Consider the following 23,107-nt stretch of genomic DNA (forward strand, 5'->3'; position numbering starts at 1 on the left):
TCTTACTCTTGGTGACATTGAGATTGACCCTGAAGGTTTGGATACATCTGTGCATGTTGGTGTATATTTGTACAATATATTAATTCAGATGCTGGGGCAACCCATGCTTTTTAACTCATGATAAATGCATCATCACTCTTTAACATTAAGGTAATGTTTATGCTGTATTTGGTAATTGAAGTCTTGATATGAAGAACCTTTTCAATCAGTTTCAATTTGGAAGAATGGAAATGCAGTGTAACAGGTTGAATATAGATTACTTTCTCCTTAGATAGTGATAAATTGATGTATAACACTATACCTAAACATTTTGATTTTCTTCAACAACATTCAGATCAACACGTTTGTTTCAGGAGCAGATTTCTTCCATCATCACTGTCAGCACTTTAATGATGATTGACAGCAGCAACACAAGTGTGTTGGAGGAACACACTCACACACTCAGGTCACACACACACACTGAGGAACCAGAACCAGGAACCTCTGTGAGTCCAAATCCCAGGTACAAAGGTTCAGTGGAGGTGAAGAAGGATCCGAGGCGTTTCCATTCATCAGAGGAGACACTGAAGAAGTTTAAATATCCAGGTTCACTAAAGTTCATCAACATTCCTACTCTGTGAGAAACTTCTTGACTCTCGATGACAGTTTCTTTCTTATCGTGACAGAATTTATATCCATCATCATCAGAGCAGCTCAGACTCCAGGAATAACGGTTCTGTCCAAACTCAGACTCGTCTTCTTTCCCTCCGTCTCTTCTGAGAGTCAGTGCGATAGAAGCTCCTCCACTCCACTCCAGCTCCCAGTAACATAGTCCAGTCACAGCTTCTCTGCTCATCACCTGAAGACACCGGTGGAATCTGTCGGGATGGTCCAGATAATCCTGATCCTGCGTCACAAGTTCCACCGTCCTGTTGTCGTTGGACAGTAGGAGGCGCCGGTGTGCTGTGTCCGGGTCCAGTGAGAGTGGACGGAAGTCTGAGAGAAGAAGACACGAGAGGTGATGATGGTGGAAGAACTTTCTCTTCAACACAATCATGGACTCAGTGTCCCAGCAAGCCAGGGAGGGCTGCTCTGTTTGTTGACATCTAGTGGAGATCATCTTCAAAGTGAAGTCAACAGTCTTCTGAGACTGGGACCACCTCCAGAGAAGAACCAGGAGGAACATCCCAGAATCATCTTGTCACATTTGATTGACACCAGTGTGTCCATATCAAGTCAGCAGCTAAACTAGCATGTAGCTAACATGATGTTTCTTCATGTTCTTGAAACATCTCTGTGTTCATCTCCACCATCATCCTGGACTTGATGAAGCTCCATCAGCAGATTCAAGTGTAACAACATCTCAACATCACAACTGCTCCACTAGAAGCTGACAGAGTCAAGGAGTTCTCATCCATCAATCAAATCAAACTTACACATCTCCAATCCAGATGTTAACCTCTGTGGTCCACAGTGATCCAGCCTGGAGGAAGAAACATTGAGAAGATCAGATTCATTTGCTTCAGATGCTGCTAAGTGGACGTTCTTTCATGACTGTGTTGACCACAACAAAGATGGATCTAGAAACACTCGCTCAGTCTCCACTGTGTCCTTGTTCTTCCACTGGTGTCCAGCAGGAGAACATGGAGAAGCTCTGAGAGTTGGATTCATGTGCTCAGTTCAGATGAAGAGTCTGAGCAGCGTCACACACTCACATCTCTCTGCTTCTGATCACATGTTCAGTCTGAAGATCTTTGGAGCTCAGTCAGTGAGTTCTGCTGCTCCGTCCATACCTGAGAGTCTCCAGCCTCCAGTCTGGACTCTCCAGTCCAGCAGACAGCAGCTCCAGTCCTGGTCCTCCTGGATGATTGAAGCTCAGGTCCAGCTCTCTCAGATGGGACGGGTTAGATGTCAGAGCTGAGGCCAGAGAAGAACAACCTCCTGCTGAGATCTGACACGCTGACAGACTGTTATGAAGGAGAAACAGTTTCATTAAATCAGAAGAACTGAAGACATGATGTTCTGACCTGAGAGTCTCCAGGTGACAGTGTGGACTCTTCAGTCCAGCAGACAGCAGCTCCACTCCTGGATCCTTCAGGTCGTTTCTACTCAGGTCCAGTTGAGTCAGACTAGAGGACGGAGAGCTGAGGACTGAGGACAGAAGTGAACAACTTCTCTCTGACAGTTCACAGTCTCTCAGCCTGTGAAAGAGACGGAAACGTCAACAAGAGACTTTTTCTCTATTTTGACTTGAAAGCCTTGATTGGAGGAAACACTGAACTCTTGACGTTCATAAGATCATCACATGATTGTGTGAACATTTGAAGACTTTGATTTCAATCAGGATCAACTTGATCAACACATGAAATAATGAAGTTTTCATCAGTTCAACACTTGATGTATAAATGATCACATGACTCACTGTTGTGAGAGGATTGATGTGTGTTTGTGTTTAATGTCAGTGTTAGTGTTGTGTAACTCCACTCACACTGGTGTTGTGTAACTCCACTCACACTGGTAAGGTAAGGTAAGGTAAGGTAAGGTAAAACTTTATTGATCCCTCAGGAGGTCTCCTTTGGGAAATTGTTTTTTACCAATAGCCAGCAATTTTTCATAAACAATAAAAAAATAATACATAAAAAATAAAATAAGAAGAACATAAAGAGGAAGAACAAGATGACACAATCTAAGTCTAAAGACAAAGACAAAGGACATAGGTCAAGGAAAGAAAAACAACAAAGACAAAGATACAGAGACTAACATGGAACAGAACATCCAGATACTTTCACTCCACTCCTGCCCCCGAACTCAGAATTGTACAATTTAATAGCCCGAGGGATGAATGAGTCCCTGAGTCTATTTGTTTTGCACCTGGGTAGGAGCATTCGTGCACTCATTCTGCTTCTCTGCTCACTGATGACAGTGTTCAGAGGATGACTGTCATCATCCATGATGGACAGTAGTTTGTTCAATGATATCCTCTCAGCAACTGTCACCAGTGAGTCCAGCTTCATTCCAACCACAGAACCAGCCCTCCTGATCAACCTGTCCAACCTGTTGACACTTCTCTTGGACACATTTCCACCCCAACACACCACAGCATAGAACAGGACACTGGCCACCACAGACTGGTAGAACATGCAGAGGAGCTTCTTGCAGATGTTAAATGATCGAAGCCTCCTCAGAAAGTACAGTCTACTCTGAACCTTCTTATACACATGGTCTGTGTTGCAGGACCAGTCCAGTTTACTGTCCATCCACACACCGAGGTACTTATAGTTGTCCACTATCTCCACCTCGTCGCCTCTGATGGACACTGGACGTGGCTTTGTCCTGGACCTCCCGAAATCCAAGACCAGCTCCTTGGTTTTTGAGGTGTTCAGCTGCAAGTGGTTCCTCTCACTCCAGTCCACAAAGTCACATATCAGACTCCTGTACTCGTCCTTGCTGTTGTCCCTGATGCATCCAACAATGGCAGTGTCGTCAGCATACTTCTGGACGAGACTCAGCTCTGAGTTGTAGCAGAAGTCTGAAGTGTAGATGGTGAAGAGGAGAGGGGCCAGTACTGTCCCCTGAGGTGCTCCTGTACTGCACACCATAGTGTCAGACTTGATGTCCTTCAGCCTGACATACTGTGGTCGATCAGTAAGATAGTCCGTAATCCAGGAGACCAGACCAGGGTCCACATGCATCTTAGTCAGTTTGTCCTGCAGCAGAGTGGGTTGGATAGTGTTGAAGGCACTAGAAAAGTCCAGGAACAGGATTCTCACTGAACCGCTTCCTTTATCCAAGTGGTGTTGTGTAACTCCACTCACACTGGTTTTGTGTAACTCCACTCACACTGGTGTTGTGTAACTCCACTCACACTGGTGTTGTGTAACTCCACTCACACTGGGGTTGTGTAACTCCACTCACACTGGTGTTGTGTAACTCCACTCACACTGGTGTTGTGTAACTCCACTCACACTGGTTTTGTGTAACTCCACTCACACTGGTGTTGTGTAACTCCACTCACACTGGTGTTGTGTAACTCCACTCACACTGGGGTTGTGTAACTCCACTCACACTGGTGTTGTGTAACTCCACTCACACTGGTGTTGTGTAACTCCACTCACACTGGTGTTGTGTAACTCCACTCACACTGGTGTTGTGTAACTCCACTCACACTGGTGTTGTGTAACTCCACTCACACTGGTGTTGTGTAACTCCACTCACACTGGTGTTGTGTAACTCCACTCACACTGGTGTTGTGTAACTCCACTCACACTGGTGTTGTGTAACTCCACTCACACTGGTGTTGTGTAACTCCACTCACACTGGTGTTGTGTAACTCCACTCACACTGGTGTCGTGTAACTCGACTTTGACTCGTTGTGTGACTCATGTAATTTGACTTGTGTTGTGTGAGTCGCGTTGTGTGACTTTTGTTGTGTGACTCTTGTTGTGTTATGTGACTTTTGTTGTGTGACTTGTGTTGTGTGACCCGTGTTGTGGGACTTATGGTGTGTGACTTGTGTTGTGTGATTAGTGTTGTCTGACTTGGGTTGTGTGACTTGTGTTGTGTACTTGTGTTAGTTGTGTTGTGTCACTTTTGAGTTCTTTTGTGTGACTCATGCTGTGTGATTGTGTTGTGTGAGTTGTGTTGTTTGAGTTGTGTTGTTCGAGTCGTGTTTTGTGAGTTGTGTTGTGTGAGTTGTGTTGTGTGAGTCGTGTTGTGTGACTTGTGTGAGTCGTGTTGTGTGACTTGTGGTGTGTGACTCTTGTGGTGTGAGTTTTGTGGTGTGACTTTTGTCGTGTGACTCGTGACGTGTGACTTAAGTTGTGTGACTTGTGTTGTGTGACTTGTGTTCTGTGACTTGAAATATTATACATGACCTGAAATATTCTTCACCTTCCTGTTGTGTTCATGAAATATCAACTTCTAGAACCAAGTTCATGAGTCGAGGAAAAGTCATTCAAATCCTTCTCAGAGTGAAAAAGGTTTCATGAAGAAACATGAATCCATTCACTGTTTACATCCATGTGTGTGTTTGTGTTTGTTTGAAATGATGTTCTGACCTGAGAGTCTCCAGGTGACAGTGTGGACTCTTCAGTCCAGCAGACAGCAGCTCCACTCCTGGATCCTTCAGGTCAAGGTTGATACTCAGGTCCAGTTGAGTCAGACTAGAGGACGGAGAGCTGAGGACTGAGGACAGAAGTGAACAACTTCTCTCTGACAGTCCACAGTTGATCAGCCTGTGAAAGAGACGAGTGTCGTCAACAAGAGGATTGATTTGTGTTTATATGAGAATGGTTTTCATACAAGTCATGAGTTCATTGAATCTTCTGGTGTTTTTCATTTTAGCTTCAGACTAACTGATGTCGAAACTTGTTTCTACGTTGAATATTCTTTGTATTATTGTGAAGTTTGCAGTGGATTTAAGTTCATGTGTTCATGTTATTTATTTTATTGTGAAACGTTTTTAGTTTTATTTTGAAAGTCCACTTCCTCTCTGTTTATCTCACAAGAGTTCAAAAGTCTAAGAATCAAATGTGTTTGAATGGATCTGAGATCAGTAAATATGTGTCAACATACTGAACAGCACGACCCAGCAGAAGAACAAATCAAGTTCAAGTGTGAGAACCTGCTGAAGACTGAGGTCACTTAGAATCATCTGCTTCATTGAAGAACTCACTGGAGACTCAACTTTGACTCTCTGGAGTCTCACCTCTGACTTTCACATGTTCTGAAGCTGAAGACATGATGTTCTGACCTGAGAGTCTCCAGGTGACAGTGTGGACTCTTCAGTCCAGCAGACAGCAGCTCCACTCCTGGATCCTGCAGGTCGTTGATACTCAGGTCCAGTTGAGTCAGACTAGAGGACGGAGAGCTGAGGACTGAGGACAGAAGTGAACAACTTCTCTCTGACAGGAAACAGTTGATCAGCCTGTGAAAGAGACGAGTGTCGTCAACAAGAGGATTGATTTGTGTTTATATGAGAAACAAACACAAGATAACATAAGGAAAAATAAAAAGAGTCACAAAACAAACAACAATGACAAATGAAAATAAAAGGTTGTTACATGTATATTGATCATAATAACACATCATTGATTCTTTTTCTATTCACTTACTTATCTCAGTGTTTTTGTGTGTTTTCTCTCAATTGTTGTGTCGAATTATTTTCCAGAGTAAAAATATCTTCAATTTAATCAAGACACTGATTCAATCGTGAAGATTCACTTCAGTCAATTTATTCTATTTGTTTTTTAACCTTCAATTCAATATGAACAGGTTTACAAAGTTATTATTCATAACAGTGTCAGGTGTGAGTGTGAAGGTGTTGCAGGTAATACAAGCTCAAACAATGTGTGTGTGTTTGACAATCAAGGAGTCGACTACTTCCACTATACATGGACTACTATCAACCTTCAGCTAATGCCAACATGACTGACCAAATGACTGATGTAGTTCAACATATGGAGGACAGTGAGCTGAGACTATGGTATCCCATCCAAGGACGACAGCCCCTCCATCAGCCCCACACAACAGCTCAGGAGCCCATGATGGTTCAAGTCACTTCCCAACGGACATTTCTAGATTCTCTCATGTTAGACACGAAACACAAAGAGAACTCAAGGCTCCTCTTGTTTTCCGTGGGGATGTTCAGACAAAGTTGAGTTGGAAGAATGGCTCGAGTTGATGGAAGATTATTTCAAGAAACGTGATGTTCAACTGGAGAGTCGGGTCGAAGAAATTCTCACACATTTAAGGGCTCGAGCTAAAGAGTGAAGTTTGGGATAGAAATGGAGAGATAGATGTTGCACGCCGTCCTCACGCTGTGTCTGGTCTCTTGAGGAAACATTTTTCTTCCGAACGATATTCATGGTGCCTTTCGTTCAACTCTCACAGATGAAGACCCGTTTGACTACTGGCTCCGCCTCAATAAAGCTGCTGCAGTCGCCACAGGTTGCTTGTGGGAACAAGGCAAATGTTTGATCACCCAGATCTGGCTCACATTCCGGTCCATCCTTTGGATAAATGGTCAGCCGTGAAGTGCAGGACGAGTTGGATGAATTTCATAGACTAGTTTGAAGACACCAGCCAAACATAGTGAAGAGGTGAACATGGATAGAGTTGAAGTTAACCTACAGCAGCCTGTGAACCACCTGAGAGACAGCAGCCAGTTGATCAAGACTCTTCTACAATGGAGAGGTTGCTGGGGTTGTTGGAAAAGATGCTGCTGCAGAACCAGAGTCAGAACCAAGTTATGGTTCTTTCTCAAAACACAAAATGGATTGTGTTGAGGCAACTGAATATGTATATATAGAATCTGTTTGGACGACAAGCCTTTCAGACTGCAGTACCCCCGTGTCCCCTCTAGTCAATATGAGAAACTGAGGATCGCCAGTCAGTTAAACTAATAGTTATAATTATAGTTAAACTTAAATTTATACTTATAATTATAGTTCAACTTGTAGTTATACTTATAAGTATAGTTTAACTTATACTTATAGTTATACTTAAACTTATAGTTATACTAATAATTATACTCTCCTTCACTCCTCCAATACTCTACTCCTTCACTCCTCTACTCTCCCACTACTCTACTCCTTCACTACTCTACTCATTAAATACTCTACTCCTTCACTCCTCCACTTTTTCAATCCTCTACTCCTTCACTCGTAGTATAACTACACGTACGAGTACTACTACAAATACTAGAACTACTACGAGTACTACAAATACTAGTACTACTAAGAATACTAGTACACGTACTAGTACTACAAGGAGTACTACAAATACTAGTACTACTAGGAGTACTACAATTACTAGTACTACTACGAGTACCACAAATACAATTACTACTACAATTAATACTAGTACTACTAGGAGTACTAGTACTACGAGTACTAGTACTACTACGAGTACTTATACACGTACTAGTACTACTATGAGTACTACACGTACTAGTACTACTATGAGAAGTACAAATACTAGTACTACTACGAGTACTACGATTACTAGTACTACTACGACGGGTACTAGTACTAGTACTACGACTACTACTACGAGTACTAGTACTACTACGAGTACTTATAGTACTACGAGTACTAGTACTAAGAGTAATTCATAATAATAATAATAATTTAATTGTGTAAATTGTAAAAGTGTGTTATCATGACAAAGTTATCTGAAGACACTTTACAGTTGAAGTAATACTACAGTGGAGAAAGTAAAAACAGATCAATAATAAAGTACAGTGTGGCTGGAGCAGGAAAAATGTGCTTTTAGAAGAACCTGGAGCAGAAGTAAACAGTTGATGAATGAAAACAAGAGCGTCCAGGTTTACTTGTTGAACAAAGACCAAGATGACACGATTGATCAGGTGAAAGCAATCGTGGATAAACGAACACATGACTTCCTCAACCAGACCCTGCGATGGATCACAGATTCACTGATGCACTGAGACAACAATGTTTTTAGAACCTATGAAGAACTCAAAGACAAAATCAAAAAAACAGGAACCATTGCTTAATACTGTAAAGATATATCAAAAAATAAATGTCATTTGTTTCATGGCTTGATGGTCTAGTGGTATGAACCTCGCTCTTGATGACTGAGGTCCTGGGTTCAAAACCCAGAGGTGACATATGACTTTATATATATGGTTTGTTTATAGTCTGTGGAAAAGTTCTCTTTTATCTCTTCCATTCTTTCTTTTATTCCTCTTTTTCTACCCTTTTCCCCCGTTCATTTCAATGAGGAAACTCTTCAACTCAACTTTCAACTCCTTCCACTGTAACCTACTACTTCTACTACTAATTCCACTACTACTTCTACTACTAATTCCACTACTACTTCCACTACTACTACTTCCACTACTACTACTTCCACAACTACTACTTCAACTACTACTTCCACTACTAATTCCACTACTACTAATCCAAGTACTTCTTCCACTACCAGTTCCACTTCTACTGATTCCACTACTACTACTTCCGGTACTACCAATTGTGTGAATGCTGCTCAGCATTCACACTGCATTTTTGTCCGGAGATGCGTGTGTGTGTGTGTGTGTGTGTGTGTGTGTGATGTGGCTCTTTGCGGTAACACAGTAAAAAAAATGTGGCTCTTAGGCTCTGACTGGTTGGCCACCCCTGCACTAGACCAACAAAATTCCTTGACAGCTGAAGAATTATCAGCCGTTTTTGGAGCACAAATCTCCGGTGGAATGAGCCAGAAAGAAGGCACAAAACCTCCTCTTCCTCAACTTGTGGACATCACTCAGTCTGACTCATTAACTAAAAGTGAAATAGCCAGACTGCAAGAACAGGACAACATTCTAAACATGGCGTTTTATTATGTCAAACGTCATAGGCGACTAAACACAAAAAATCTTCCAGTTAATCGTTCCAAATTCATTAAAAGGTCAGGTGTTGCGTGGTTTACATGACTCAGAGGTCGTCGGGGTCAGGCACGCACTGTGTCACTGGAGTGGACTGGAGAGTGACATCATTCAAATCATCAGTAAAGGGCTGTTTTCGCTGTGTTGTTGCTAAAACTCCAGAACCTGCATTTCGTGTCCCCCTTGAATGCATTCCAACAGCTGCACCTTTGGAATTGGTTTGCATAGATTTTTGGTCTGTGAGAAATCTGTCAATCAAAGCGTGGATGTACTTGTTGTGACTGATCATTTCTCAAATGCTAAGCAGGTATCCCGTCGACTGGGTTCGCACCCTTTTTCCTCATGTTTAGCAGGACACCACGATAACCTGTTGATGTTGTGTTCCAGCATGCTCTCCCTGATTCCACTGTTGTTGACCATCATGACTTTGTGTCTCGGTTGAAGCAGGAGTTAGCCAAAGCTACTCAAATTGGCCAAAATCTACCCGCAGAGCTAGGGGCATGTCTCTTGCTGTTGGTGATCGGGTTCTGCCCTCTTGACAAATGAGCGATGAGTGATAGTGTAAACACATCATTCCTCTATAGACCTAATGCACTGTAGGAGCGAGTGACACTGTACCAAGATGGCCGCCCTGTATACACACCGCTCTAGTGGGCGGCAGCAGTCGATGCGGCGTCCATGTAAATATGTCTATGGCCTCGAGGACTGCGATGAGGTAGGAGGAGGAGATGCTCTGTGAGCATTAGTGTAGAAAAATATGTTAGAAACACCTTTTTCTTTCAATTGTCATATTTTATGTTCTTTGTTTAGTAGCAGTTTTATTGTATATGTTTGTTTAATTGTTTAGCGTTTAACTTATTGTGTGGTGTTTCTAGAGCGAGAGCAACGAGTGTGTGAGCGATCCATCCTCAAACAGTATTTTGATTTATGTGCAGAATCCTACAAATAAAAGACGAGTGATCCACGCGCAGCTTTGACTCTCTGGAGTCTCACCTCTGACTTTCACATGTTCTGAAGCTGAAGACATGATGTTCTGACCTGAGAGTCTCCAGGTGACAGTGTGGACTCTTCAGTCCAGCAGACAGCAGCTCCACTCCTGGATCCTTCAGGTTGTTGATATTCAGGTCCAGTTGAGTCAGACTAGAGGACGGAGAGCTGAGGACTGAGGACAGAAGTGAACAACTTCTCTCTGACAGTCCACACCTGATCAGCCTGTGAAAGAGACGAGTGTCGTCAACAAGAGGATTGATTTGTGTTTATATGAGAAACAAACACAAGATAACATAAGGAAAAATAAAAAGAGTCACAAAACGAACAACAATGACAAGTGAAAATAAAAGGTTGTTACATGTATATTGATCATAATAACACTGTCATGAGTCTACATGTTCCTCCTTGTGTTTCCGGTTTTATTGTGAAATCCGCTCCCTTCTGTTTCTGTGCTAGTCTTACTTCCTCCTGTCTGAGTAGTGATTGGTCCGTGTCTTGTTAGTCCCGCCCCGAGCTGCTGCTGATTGCTCCCCTGTGTTCTTAAGCCTCCACTCTCTGTCACGTCCTTGTCTTGTCGTCACCGTTTTCCAGTACCTGTATCCTGGGTTTCTCAGTTCCATCGTGATAAACACATCATTGATTCTTTTTCTATTCACTTACTTATCTCAGTGTTTTTGTGTGTTTTCTCTCAATTGTTGTGTCTAATTCTTTTCCAGAGTAAAAATAGGGTTCAGTTTTAGGACCACTGTTATTTACCCTGTACATGAACAGCCTTGGACAAAATGTCCAGAAAGCATCTTTCCATTTCTATGCGGAAGACACCGAAATTTATTGTTTTGCATCCTCACTTAATAAGGCTTTTGAGTTCATGCAACGTGCTTTTGATCAAGTGCAGGCTCAGCTTTGTCAACTGAAGCTTTTTCTCCATGCTGATAAGACCAAACTTATGGTATTTTCAAATTACAAAAAGATTGAGATAAATCACAATATTTTAACTTCCCAAGGTCCTGCAATTGAGGAGTATTTTTACAAATACTTGGGTTTCATGATTGATGACCACATCTCTTTAAAATTCACATACAAAACCTGGTAAATAAACTGAAACTAAGGTTAGGCTCGACGACGACGAGTCGAAGCTACCTTCCTGACCGTTCTTGATTCTGGAGATGTGTTGTACATGAATTCATCAGCTCACTGTCTAAAGATGTTGGACACTGTGTAACATGGAGCCTTGAGGTTCATGACAAACTGAAGACCCTTAACCCATCACTGCACACTATACTCAAGAGGTCACTGGCCTTCGCTCTCTTGGCGACGACTTAGTCATTGGCATGTTTGTATCTACAAGGAGATTATAGGTTATGAATGTTCCTCCAGCTCGTACTGAACTGGGTAAAACAGCTTTTAAGATTTCTGCGCCGTCATCGTGGAAGAAGCTGAAGAAGCAGCACAAGTTTGAGACTCTAGTGACTTTTAACAAATTCAATGCTGTTGTCAGGAATTTGACATCGAACTCTATCAGCAAGTGTGAATGTTTTTAGTCAGTAATCTTTTATCTTTTTCTGATATTGTACCAATGGACTTAATACTGTATGAAATAGATTTTATGTGTAACTGTTTTGCTGTCCATCCTGTCCAGGTCTCTCTTGTAAAAGAGATTTTAATGTCAATGAGACTAACCTGGATGAATAAAGGATAAATAAATAAAATAATAATACAGAGTTATTCATTCACTGTTTGTGTGTTTGTGTCCACGTCACATGTTCAAGTGTTTGCTCATGAAATTCAAATGAAAAGTTGATGTTATTTCAAAAAGTGACTTTAGAAAATGATGGATTTACAAAACAAGGTGAAAGAAAAACCATGAAGAGAGAAAGAAGGAGTGAGTTGGTGACACAGAGATGAGTTGAAATGAAAGATATGAGCAGGATGTGAGACGACACTGATGAATATTGTGATGAAGAAGAACATGTTTGACTTTTCATACAGTTGCTGATGTGTTCATCACACATGCTCACATCACCATGAACATTACCCTGCATTGAAATCTAGCAACAGAACAAGTGATGACATCACAAGAGTCTCTCAAATGTGTTTGAATGGATCTGAGATCAGTAAATATGTGTCAACATACTGAACAGCACGACCCAGCAGAAGAACAAATCAAGTTCAAGTGTGAGAACCTGCTGAAGACTGAGGTCACTTAGAATCATCTGCTTCATTGAAGAACTCACTGGAGACTCAACTTTGACTCTCTGGAGTCTCACCTCTGACTTTCACATGTTCTGAAGCTGAAGACATGATGTTCTGACCTGAGAGTCTCCAGGTGACAGTGTGGACTCTTCAGTCCAGCAGACAGCAGCTCCACTCCTGGATCCTTCAGGTCAAGGTTGTGACTCAGGTCCAGTTGAGTCAGACTAGAGGACGGAGAGCTGAGGACTGAGGACAGAAGTGAACAACTTCTCTCTGACAGCCAACAGTCTCTCAGCCTGTGAAAGAGACGAGTGTCGTCAACAAGAGGATTGATTTGTGTTTATATGAGAAACAAACACAAGATAACATAAGGAAAAATAAAAAGAGTCACAAAACAAACAACAATGACAAATGAAAATAAAAGGTTGTTACATGTATATTGATCATAATAACACATCATTGATTCTTTTTCTATTCACTTACTTATCTCTGTGTTTTTGTGTGTTTTCTCTCAATTGTTGTGTCGAATTCTTTTCCAGAGTAAAAATATCTTCAATTTAATCAAGACACTGATTCAATCGTGAAGATTCACTTCAGTCAATTTATTCTATTTGTTTTTTTAACCTTCAATTCAATATGAACAGGTTTACAAAGTTATTATTCATAACAGTGTCAGGTGTGAGTGTGAAGGTGTTGCAGGTAATACAAGCTCAAACAATGTGTGTGTGTTTGTCACTCACACTCCTGCACTCTCTCAACATTGTTGTCTTCATTTGAATGTTTACAGTTAGAAAATTCAAGGTGAATTCTCTCCATCTTTGGATCCAGTGGATCTATGTTGTGACACAGATGGAGTTTCAATCTCCGTCACATTCACCTTCATTTCTTCTCCCATGTTTGCTTCACATGCACTGAATTACTTTCAACTTTTGAAACATTTGTCAAGTTTGGAGACTATTTTTGAAGGAGGTTGTTTCTGAATGTTATTTTCTGTTCTATTAACACTGGTTAAACTTTTCATTTTCTTCATTTATGTTCAGTTTTCACGCTGGATTTTGGGGACAATCCTAAAATAAACCCTGTCTGTGCCTGAGGGAGAAACATACAGTTGTTCATTCCCTGTTTGTGTGTTTGTGTCCACATGTTCAAGTGTTTGCTCATGAAATTCAAATATAAGTTGATGTTGTTTCAAAAAGTGACTTTAGAAAATGATGGATTTACAAAACAACGTGAAAAAAAAACCATGAAGAGAGAAAGGAAGTTGGAGTTTCTCAGCCTGAATAAATTGAAGAAGAAAATCAAACATTCATGGTTCATATCAGAGATGTTTCAATGATCCACTTACAGAACTTCATTTGAAGCTTGAACCACCGGCAGAAGCCTCTCAAGAACCTCCTCTGAGGTAGAGTATTTCTTCAGGTCAAACACTTTCAGATGTTCCTCTGAGGACAGTAAGATGAAGGCCAGGCTGGACCATTGAGCAGGAGACAGTTGATCTGTGAAGAGACGTCCTGATCTCAGCTGCTGTTGGACCTCCTCCACCAGAGAAGTGTCCTTCACTTCATTCAGACAGTGGAACAGGTTGATGATTCTCTCTGGAGACACATTCTCGCTGATCTTCTTCTTGATGAGCTTTGCTGTGTCCTGATTGGTCCAAGAGCTTCTTCCTGTTTGTTTCAATAAACCTGTCAGGAGACTCTGGCTGGTCTGCAGAGAAAGACCCAGAAGGAAGCGCAGGAACAAGTCCAGATGTCCATTTGGACTTTCTACAGCTTCATTGATGGTTCTCTGGTAGAAACTTTCGATTGGAAGTTTGTTTCTAAACATTCTTGACAGTCTTGATGGTTGTTGTGAAACAAGCAAGTTGACTCCAGACTTGATGAAGTTCTGGTGAACATGAAGAGCAGCCAGAAACTCCTGAAGACTCAGGTGGATGAAGCAGAACATCTGGTCCTGGTAGAGTCCTCTCTCCTCTCTGAAGATCTGAGTGAAGACTCCTGAGTGAAGTGAAGCAGCTGTGATGTTGATGTCACACTCTGTCAGGTCTGATTCATAGAAGACCAAGTTTCCTTTCTTCAGGTGCTCAAAAGCCAGTTTTCCCAGAGACTCCATCATCTTCCTGCTCTCAGGATCCCAAACTGTGTCTGTCCCAGCTGCTCCATGGTACTTCATCTTCTTGACTTTGGACAGAACCACCAGGAAGTGGATGAACATCTCAGTCAGGGTGTTGGGCAGCTGTCCTGTCTCTCCTCTCTTCAACATGTCCTCCAGAACTGTGGCAATGATCCAGCAGAAGATCGGGATGTGACACATGATGTGGAGGCTTCGTGAGGTCTTGATGTGAGAGATGATGGTGCTGGTCTGCTCCTCATCACTGGACCTCTTTCTGAAGTACTCCTCCTTCTGGAGGTCAGTGAACCCTCTGACCTCTGTCACCATGTCCACACACTCAGGAGGGATCTGATTGGCTGCTGCAGGTCGTGTGGTCATCCAGAGACGAGCTGAGGGAAGAAGATTCCCTCTGATGAGGTTTGTCAGGAGGACGTCTACTGAGGTGGACTCTGTAGCTGCTGTCAGGACCCGACTGTTGAGGAAGTCCAGAGGGAGTCGACACTCGTCCAGACCATCAAAGATGAACAGGACCTGGAGTCCTTCAAAACTGATGAGATCTTTGGTTTCAGGAAAGAAAAGATGAACAAGTTCCATCAAACTCAACTTCTTCTCTTTCAGCAGGTTCAGCTCTCTGAAGGTGAAAGGAAACATGAGGTGGAAGTTCTGGTGGGCTTTGTCTTCAGCCCAGTCCAGAGTGACCTTCCGTGTCAGGAGGGTCTTCCCAATGCCAGCCACGCCCTTCGTCAGCAGGCTCCTGATTGGTGTGTCTCTCTCAGGTGAGGCTTTAAAGAGGTCTTCTGTTCTGATGGTAGTTTCTGGTCTGGTCTGGTTCCTGGTGGCTGCTTCGATCTGTCGGACCTCGTGCTCCTGGTTGACCTGGTCTGTGCCCCCCTCAGTGATGTAGAGCTCCGTGTAGATCTGATTCAGAGGAGCAGAGTTTCCTGCTTTAGCGACCCCCTCAGACACACTGTGGAACTTCTTCTTCAGGCTCCTCTTCAGTCGTCTTTGTCGCTTTCCAGCACGACTTCCTGAAGAAGAGAAGTCACATGAAGCTCAAGATTCTAGAAGATCAATCTTCTCATCAGCTGCAGGAACTTCCATCACAAATTTACTTCAAGACTTCATAATCAGCAGGTTGAAGGTTCAAACCCTCTTACTTTCCCGCAGACGACCAGCAAGCTCCTCCTGCTTCATGCTCCTCAGGAGGTTCAGGATGATCTTCAGGAAAGCTTCTCTGCTGCTCCTCATCTGCTCCTCTTCACACTTCGACTCCTCCTCTTCCTCATCATCAAGGTGTTTCTGCTCACCTGGTCTGAGAAACTTCTTCACTCTCTCCAGTTCCTCCTTCACCAGGGTCATGACCTTCTCCTCCAGCAGCTGAAACACACACAGACACATGTGACTAGAGGCAGGTCTGAACTTTCTTCACGAGCAGGACGTGATATTACGTCTCTTATTGACGTCATAGAAGGAAAAATTATATTTAAATCTCATCTTCTCTCCAGAACCAAACAAGAGTCTCAGCCACACCAGACCTTCTGGTTCATGTAGGAACAGCTCAAGTGTGAAGCTGACAGATGCAGGTGTCCAGTACTCAGAGCTTCATGAAGCAGCAGAAGCAGCTGCTGTAGTTCGCAGGTGAAGCTGAAGAACGTACCTGAATCGTGGACTCCACATCTGTCTGATGCTGCTGGACACACTGGAGAACATCTGAGACCTGCTGATCCTCTCTGTGAAGAACATCAGGTAGTCGATAAGTTCTACTTCTACAATGTCGCCAATGATCTGAGCAAGACTTCATGGCTTCAGTTTGTTGCTTCTTCTCTTGGATGTTGACTTTCTTTCACGACTGTCTGCAGCACTTTTGACTAACAGTTCATGAGCAGTTGGTATCAGTGGAGAAAAGAGAGAAGAAAACCTCACCTGTCTCCTGAAGACTCTTGTCCACCTTTGAAATCAATAAGATGTGCCATTGATGCTTCACTCTTCAGAGACTCACAGTTGAGTTCAGACTCTTCTTGTTTCTCCTGGTAGATCCTGAAAGAGACACAACTCTGATCAACACTTCTGTCGTTCACCATCTGACCAGTAGATGTCATGTTGCTCCTGTTGTCTCTCACCTCTGATGCTTCTGTTCACCTTTGAAGTCAATCAATCTTCCTTTAGATCTGTCACTCTTCAGAGACTCACAGCTGGGAGCAGGTCCAGGTCCAGGTCCAGGTCCAGGTCCAGGTCCAGGTCCAGCAGATGTACGTAGCTTTGATCTGAACACACACAAGTTTCAGTGAGAAGAAGATTCCAGTATTTGTAGGTGTGACAGAGACGTGATCTTCTCACCTCTGAGCTCTTGTCTGACTGTCATGGTCTTCACCCAGAGGAGGTTCAGAGGCAAGATCTTCCTCCTCTGTGTCCACACCTGCACACAAACACAACAGCATCATCACTCGTCATCATTGTGTTGTTACACAAACAACATGTTGTTGCTCAACCACACATTCATGTGTTCACTCTAGTTGTTGCTGATCTTCACATGAACTTTGACTCTTGGTCTCTGAACATTTTTTATTGCTGGAATCAAAAGATGCCGGAACAGAGTTCAGACGTTATCAACAGTCAGGATCAGAGTTCACCTGCTGCTGCCACACCTGTGTTTATAGCCCTCGATTCTTCATCCAGTCACCAGGTTAATGATTGATGCACATGTTGATATGAGAGCAATTTGTTCTTTGACTGACTTTGATCCACTTTATCTTTTTATGTTTTCACTCATTCAATCAACACATGAAGAATTATTTTCTTTTTCACCCCAGTCTTGATTCATTTATTCACCTCACTCTTGATTCATTTATTCACCTTACTCATGATTAATTTATTCACCTCACTCTTGATTCATGTATTCACCTCACTCTTGATTCATGTATTCACCTCACTCTTGATTCATGTATTCACCTCACTCTTGATTAATTTAATCACATCACTCTTGAATTATATATTCACTTCACTCTTGATTCATTTATTCACCTCACTCTTGATTCATGTATTCACCTCACAAACTCACTCTTGACTCATGCATTCACACTCTTGCTGGGGAACATGGCAGCATGAAAAAAAGTCACTGACCTGTGAGCAGCTCTCTGCTCTGAAGACTTGTGTCCATGTTTGTAGGTGAAACTTCCAGGTGAGCTGAGGTGCTTGTGATCCAGACTCAGGGAAACACTGATCAACCGTCAGTGAGGAGGTGTGTCCTGTCAGAGACATCAGTGCAACATGTAGTTGACTCACACTTTTACGACATCGTTCAACAACAAAACATTTTCCACGAGAATCCCGACGTTTGACAAGTTTAGTCACGATGTTGATCTAGAAGAAGGAATGCAGGAGTTATTTACATGAATATATTAATGTTTATATGAGTAACCTTCAGAGTAACATAGTACTTTACATAAGAAACACTCAGTTAAACAACTGTCTGACCACACCTGTTCAAAGTTCTACTTTATCGCTTGATGATTCATGATTGATTAACAAAACTGTTAGTAAGAAGTAACTTCACTGATATAAGAACAACTTTAGTTCTTCACTGTCATCACTTGACTTTTACTAACACATAATCCCATAATGCCATTAGAGTCGGGCGAGTTACAGGCTCCATATTGACCTAAGAGAGGCGTTTAAAGACCATCACCGTCTGCACTCCCCCTCCCTCTCTTCCACTCCCTCCACCTCCTCCTCCTCCTCACCCTCCTCCTCCACCTCCTCCTCCTCCCCCTCCTCCTCCTCCTCCTCCCCCTCCTCCACCTCCTCCTCCTCCTCCTCCTCCCCCTCCTCCACCTCCCCCTCCCTCTCTTCCACCTCCTCCTCCCCCACCTCCACCTCCTCCTCCACCTCCTCCTCCTCCTCCTTCTCCTTCTCCTCCATCTCTTCCTCCACCTCCTCCTCCTCCATCTCTTCATCCTCCTCCTCTTCCTCCTCCTCCTCCTCTCCTGACCCTTCACCTACGATCATGAGCTTTGACCCTCATCTACGTCATGAGCTTTGACGCTTCACCTACGGTCATGAACTTTGACACTCACCTACGGTCATGAACTTTGACCCTCACCTACGGTCATGAACTTTGACCTTCACCTACGGTCATGAACATTTACCCTTCACCTACTTCATGAGCTTTGACCCTCACCTACGTCATGAACTTTGACCCTATATATATTTTGAAGCAACTTTTTTTTAAGGATGGAAAATATAACTTCTATTGGCAGTAACTAAGTTTTTGATTCAGTATTCTACTGAAGCAACTTAGTTTTCAATTGAAAAACATATTTTCAAAGAAATCTTTAGCAACTGTCGTTCATTTGAAGTAAATATCTGGAGACACAGTTTGAAACCTTGATTCTTAGTTGGCACTAAATGAATCAAACTGTGCTCGAGTCACTGAGTCTCAGTATCTCGTTGCTTCAATACTTACTATCAGAAGTATCTTTAAAATCTAAAGAGCGATAACTGACTTGATAAAACATCAACTATTTGAAAAAAAGGTTCAATATCGCAATGAAAACACTTTGTTCTACAATGATACGTCCACGAATGTGAAGCATTGAGTCACATGATCACGGTTCGATGGACAGAAGTCGACGTTTGTGTAGTAGAGCCTGATGACCACTTGGGTGTTCTGTACCGTTGACAGGGTTGGAGGTGTGTGGGGGGATCGGATAAAAAGAGTCTTTGGAATCCCTAATGGCTGTTAGCGTTGTTGTGTGTCTCCCTTAAAAACTAACGAGTTGAGCAACAACATCGTACATGGTGTCAGAAGTTGGCAAAGACAACCGTGAGTGACGAAAACATCTGTAACGTGTCGGGAAGACGTCAGAAGTTGTTCTCCGGGACGCAAGCTAAAGCTAATGCTAAGCAGCTAAACCAGTGAGCTTGTCGGCTTTTTCTTCTGAGTAACGGAAGGAGGAGAGACTGTGTCAGGATGGAACACGTTTTTTCAATACCTCCACAACTTTGACGAGCCAAACAGTTGGACTCAGTGGCGTTTTGAGCGATTCCGGGTTGATCAGGACCTGCAGAGAAGTCAGAGGCACCAGATCAACTTCTAGACGTTACGGGTGAGAAAAGTGACGACGTCTTGAACACTCTCACAATGGCTGATGACCAGAGACACATATATGAAGCAAAGCTCTGACGGAACATTTCATTGGCAGACATAATGTCGTGTATGAAAGAGTTTAACAGCAGATACCAGCAGCTGGAGAAACAGTGGAAAACTTCATCACTGATGTTCATAAGCTGAATACTGACAATATGGTCATGTGCAGGAAGAGATGATAAGAGATCGGATCGTAGTTGGAATAAGAGATGGAAAATGATCAGAAGGATTACAGCTAGATCCTAACCTCACTTTGACCAAAACAATAACACAGGTCCGACAAAATGAGGAGGTAAAGAAACAACAGCCACTGATAAGACAAAAGTCAGAAATAAAAGAAGCAAATGTAGACGCTTTATCAACAAGAAAACAAGGCAAATTTAAGATGTTCTCACAACAGAAGAATAAACAAACAGTCCAGAGATCAAAAGATTGCTCAAGATGTGGAAAATGCCCTCAACACCCGTGGAAGCAATGTCCAGCAAGGGAAGCAGAAGGTGCAAGAAAAGTGGTCATTTTGCTGCAATGTGTCGAACAGGACACGGCGTTGAGTCAATAGAAGACGACCAAAAGAATCTGAATGTGCATTCATGGGAACAATAAGACATATGGAAACAAAACATTGAAATGAATGGAGAACTTGTTAACTTTAAGTTGGATACAGGAGCAGCGGTCACAGCAATCCCAGAATCGGAATATTCCAGAGCCAGAGATGGTGAACTGAAAAAGGCACAGAGGATTATATGTGGCCCAATAATCAACCATTGACCGTCCTGGGCACATTCAGGGCGTGTCTGAAAAAGGGTAAACAGAAAACTGAACAAGAAATATTTGTTGTGAAAAACCTAGTGATGCCATTGCTAGGTCTTCCAGCTATTCTGTGTCTACCCTTGCTCCAGCAGGTGGCAGCTGTTATGGAGCAACACCATATGCCCTGCAGCTCCGAGACGTGTAGCATTGCCTCTTATGGACAAGGTACAATCAGAGCTCCAGAGAATGGAAAATATGGCAGATGTCCGGCAGATCCAAGAGCCAACCGAGTGGTCTGAGGTATGGTGGTCGTTCCAAAACCTAATGGAAACATAAGGATCTGCTTGGATCTGACCAGACTAAATGAAATGAAAGTGTGCGTCGAGAAAGACATATACTGCCAGCGATAGACGAGACTCTCGCAAAACTAGATGGAGCCGTGGTTTTCTCTAAATTGGATGCCACGTCAGGATTTTGGCAAATACCTTTACACAAAGACTCTGAACCACTGACAACTTTCATCACTCTGTTTGGGAGACTCTGAATTTCCTCAGCACCAGAGCATTTCCAGCTGAGAATCTGCCAGATAGTTTCTGGCACACCAGGTACACTGTGCCACGCTGATGACATCTTGGTGTTTGGAAAGGATGCAGCTGAACATGATGACAGACTGCGTGAGGTCCTCCAGAAGTTGGAACGTGCAGGTCTCACTCTAAATGAAAAATGTGAGTTTGGAGTGAAGCAAGTGAAATTTCTTGGACACAAAATAAGCTCTGATGGAATAGAGGCTGACCGAGACAAGATCAACGCAATTATGAACATGGCCGAGCCACAAACCATTGTGTGAGGCGCTTCATGGGAATGGTGAATTATGTTGGCAAGTTTTCCCCTGACCTCCCGACTCTTACAAAACCATTAAGAGACTTGCTGAGGAATGACTGCGCATGGACATGGGACTGTCAACAAAAGACGGCTTTTGAAGCTGTAAAGAAAGAACTGAGCTCACCAACTGTCTTAGCACAATACAGCTCAAAGAAAGAAACACTATCAAACAGACAAATCAGAGACTTGCAAAGTAAAGACGATGTTCTAAAACAACTGAAAATGTACACAGACAGAGGATGGCCGGAGCACAGGAAAGCGACTCATGAAACTCTCCAACAGTATTGGCCCTACAGAACCGATATACATGTTGCAGGTGGACTCCTCTTGATGAAAGAAAGAATCATAATACCAGCACCGATGCGCAGTGAAATGCTTGAAAAGATACATCATGGCCATCAGGGTATGACAAAGTGTTTTGCTAGAGCACAACAGTCCATGTGGTGGCCAGGTTTATCAAGAGACATCCGTGAGCTGGTGGAAAGATGTGAGGTGTGTGGTCAATATTCAGCTTGTCGAACGGAACCATTGATAACAACACCTTTACCAGCTAGACCGTGGCAGAGGTTAGCAGCAGACATCTTCCAGTGGGGGAAAGATCACTACCTGGTAGTGATTGACTACTTTTCAAGGTATATTGAAGTAGCCAATCTGCCAACCCTCACAACAACAACCACAGTGAAGAGACTGAAAGTCATCTTTGCCAGATTTGGAATCCCAGAGTTGCTAGTGACAGACAATGGACCTCAGTTTTCCTCATTAGAGTTTGCTGAGTTCGCTCAAGACTATGACTTTGAACATGTCACAAGCTTCCCCAGGTATCCAAAGAGTAACGGGGAGGCGGAGAGAGCAGTCGGTAAAACTGATGCTAAAGAAAAATCAAGATCATCAAAAAGCTCTCTTGGCATATAGAACCACACCATTGGCCCAAGGCAGCTCTCCCGCAGAACTTCTCATGGGAAGGAAGTTGAGATCGACGGTTCCAATTCCGTTAGAAGCACTGAAGACAAAGTGGCCTGATCTTAATGCATTCAAAAGGAAAGACATAAAGCTAAAAGAAGATCAAAAGTAAGCTTATGGAGCAAGACACAGAGTGAAAGAGCTTCCAACACTGGAACCTGGACAAAGAGTTTGGATCAGGATGGCAAAGACCACCGGAACTGTCCAAGAACCAGCTTCCACACCAAGGTCATATATGTCCAAACAGAGCTGGGGACACTGAGAAGAAATCGAGCGGACTTGACTATTCTTCCAGAACCTATCCAGGGTGGAACGGTTCAGACAGACTCTAACGGAACAGTGACAAAATCTGGTAGAGTCTCTGGACCTCCACAAACATTGGATTGGTAATATAGATCACAGTTTAGTTCAGAGTGCCTGCTGTGAAGGAAAGGGCAGAATAAATCCCTTCAGCAGAGCAAGAAGGTTCAGGTGGTCTACCCTGTCCTTCAGTTAAGATAGATGTTGTTAAGTGTACATGATTGATGGGAAATTGTTTAGTTTCACAGTACATTGTGATAGAAAATAAAAGTAAGTTCATTGAATACTTTAACAGCTAAAAGAGGGGGATGTAGTAGAACCTGATGACCACTTGGGTGTACTGTACTGTTGACATGGTTGGAGGTGTGTGGGGAGATCGGGAGAGAATAAAAAGACTTTTTGGAATC

The 23,107-nt window shown here is 42.9% G+C and overlaps 1 protein-coding gene across 1 annotated transcript; it reads right to left on the minus strand.

The window, feature by feature from the left end:
• Window positions 1-390: 390 nt before the first annotated feature.
• On the minus strand, window positions 391-17,757 carry LOC148064549 (uncharacterized). Its single transcript, XM_087809715.1, has 15 exons — window positions 17,742-17,757; window positions 17,000-17,078; window positions 16,783-16,926; window positions 16,586-16,699; window positions 16,320-16,392; window positions 15,820-16,039; window positions 13,896-15,690; window positions 12,670-12,846; window positions 10,406-10,579; window positions 5,732-5,905; window positions 5,037-5,213; window positions 2,007-2,180; window positions 1,773-1,946; window positions 1,416-1,462; window positions 391-975 (listed from the first exon to the last, which is right to left on the minus strand). Exons 1-15 carry the CDS (start codon window positions 17,755-17,757, stop codon window positions 434-436), a joined length of 4,080 nt encoding a protein of 1,359 aa, XP_087665841.1. The 3' UTR covers window positions 391-433.
• Between the last annotated feature and the right edge of the window lie 5,350 nt (window positions 17,758-23,107).

The sequence above is a fragment of the Callionymus lyra genome, chromosome 15 (genome assembly GCF_982586985.1).
Source record: "Callionymus lyra chromosome 15, fCalLyr1.hap1.1, whole genome shotgun sequence".
In the NCBI taxonomy this organism is placed as follows: Eukaryota; Metazoa; Chordata; class Actinopteri; order Syngnathiformes; family Callionymidae; genus Callionymus; species Callionymus lyra.

Excerpts from the sequence above, each read along its gene's own strand:
- LOC148064549 (XM_087809715.1), bottom strand. Across the intron at positions 16,700-16,782 it reads GGTGAACAGAAGCATCAGAG|GATCTACCAGGAGAAACAAG; the intron begins GTGAGAGACAAC and ends TGTCTCTTTCAG. Across the intron at positions 2,181-5,036 it reads TGTCACCTGGAGACTCTCAG|GCTGAGAGACTGTGAACTGT; the intron begins GTCAGAACATCA and ends TCTCTTTCACAG.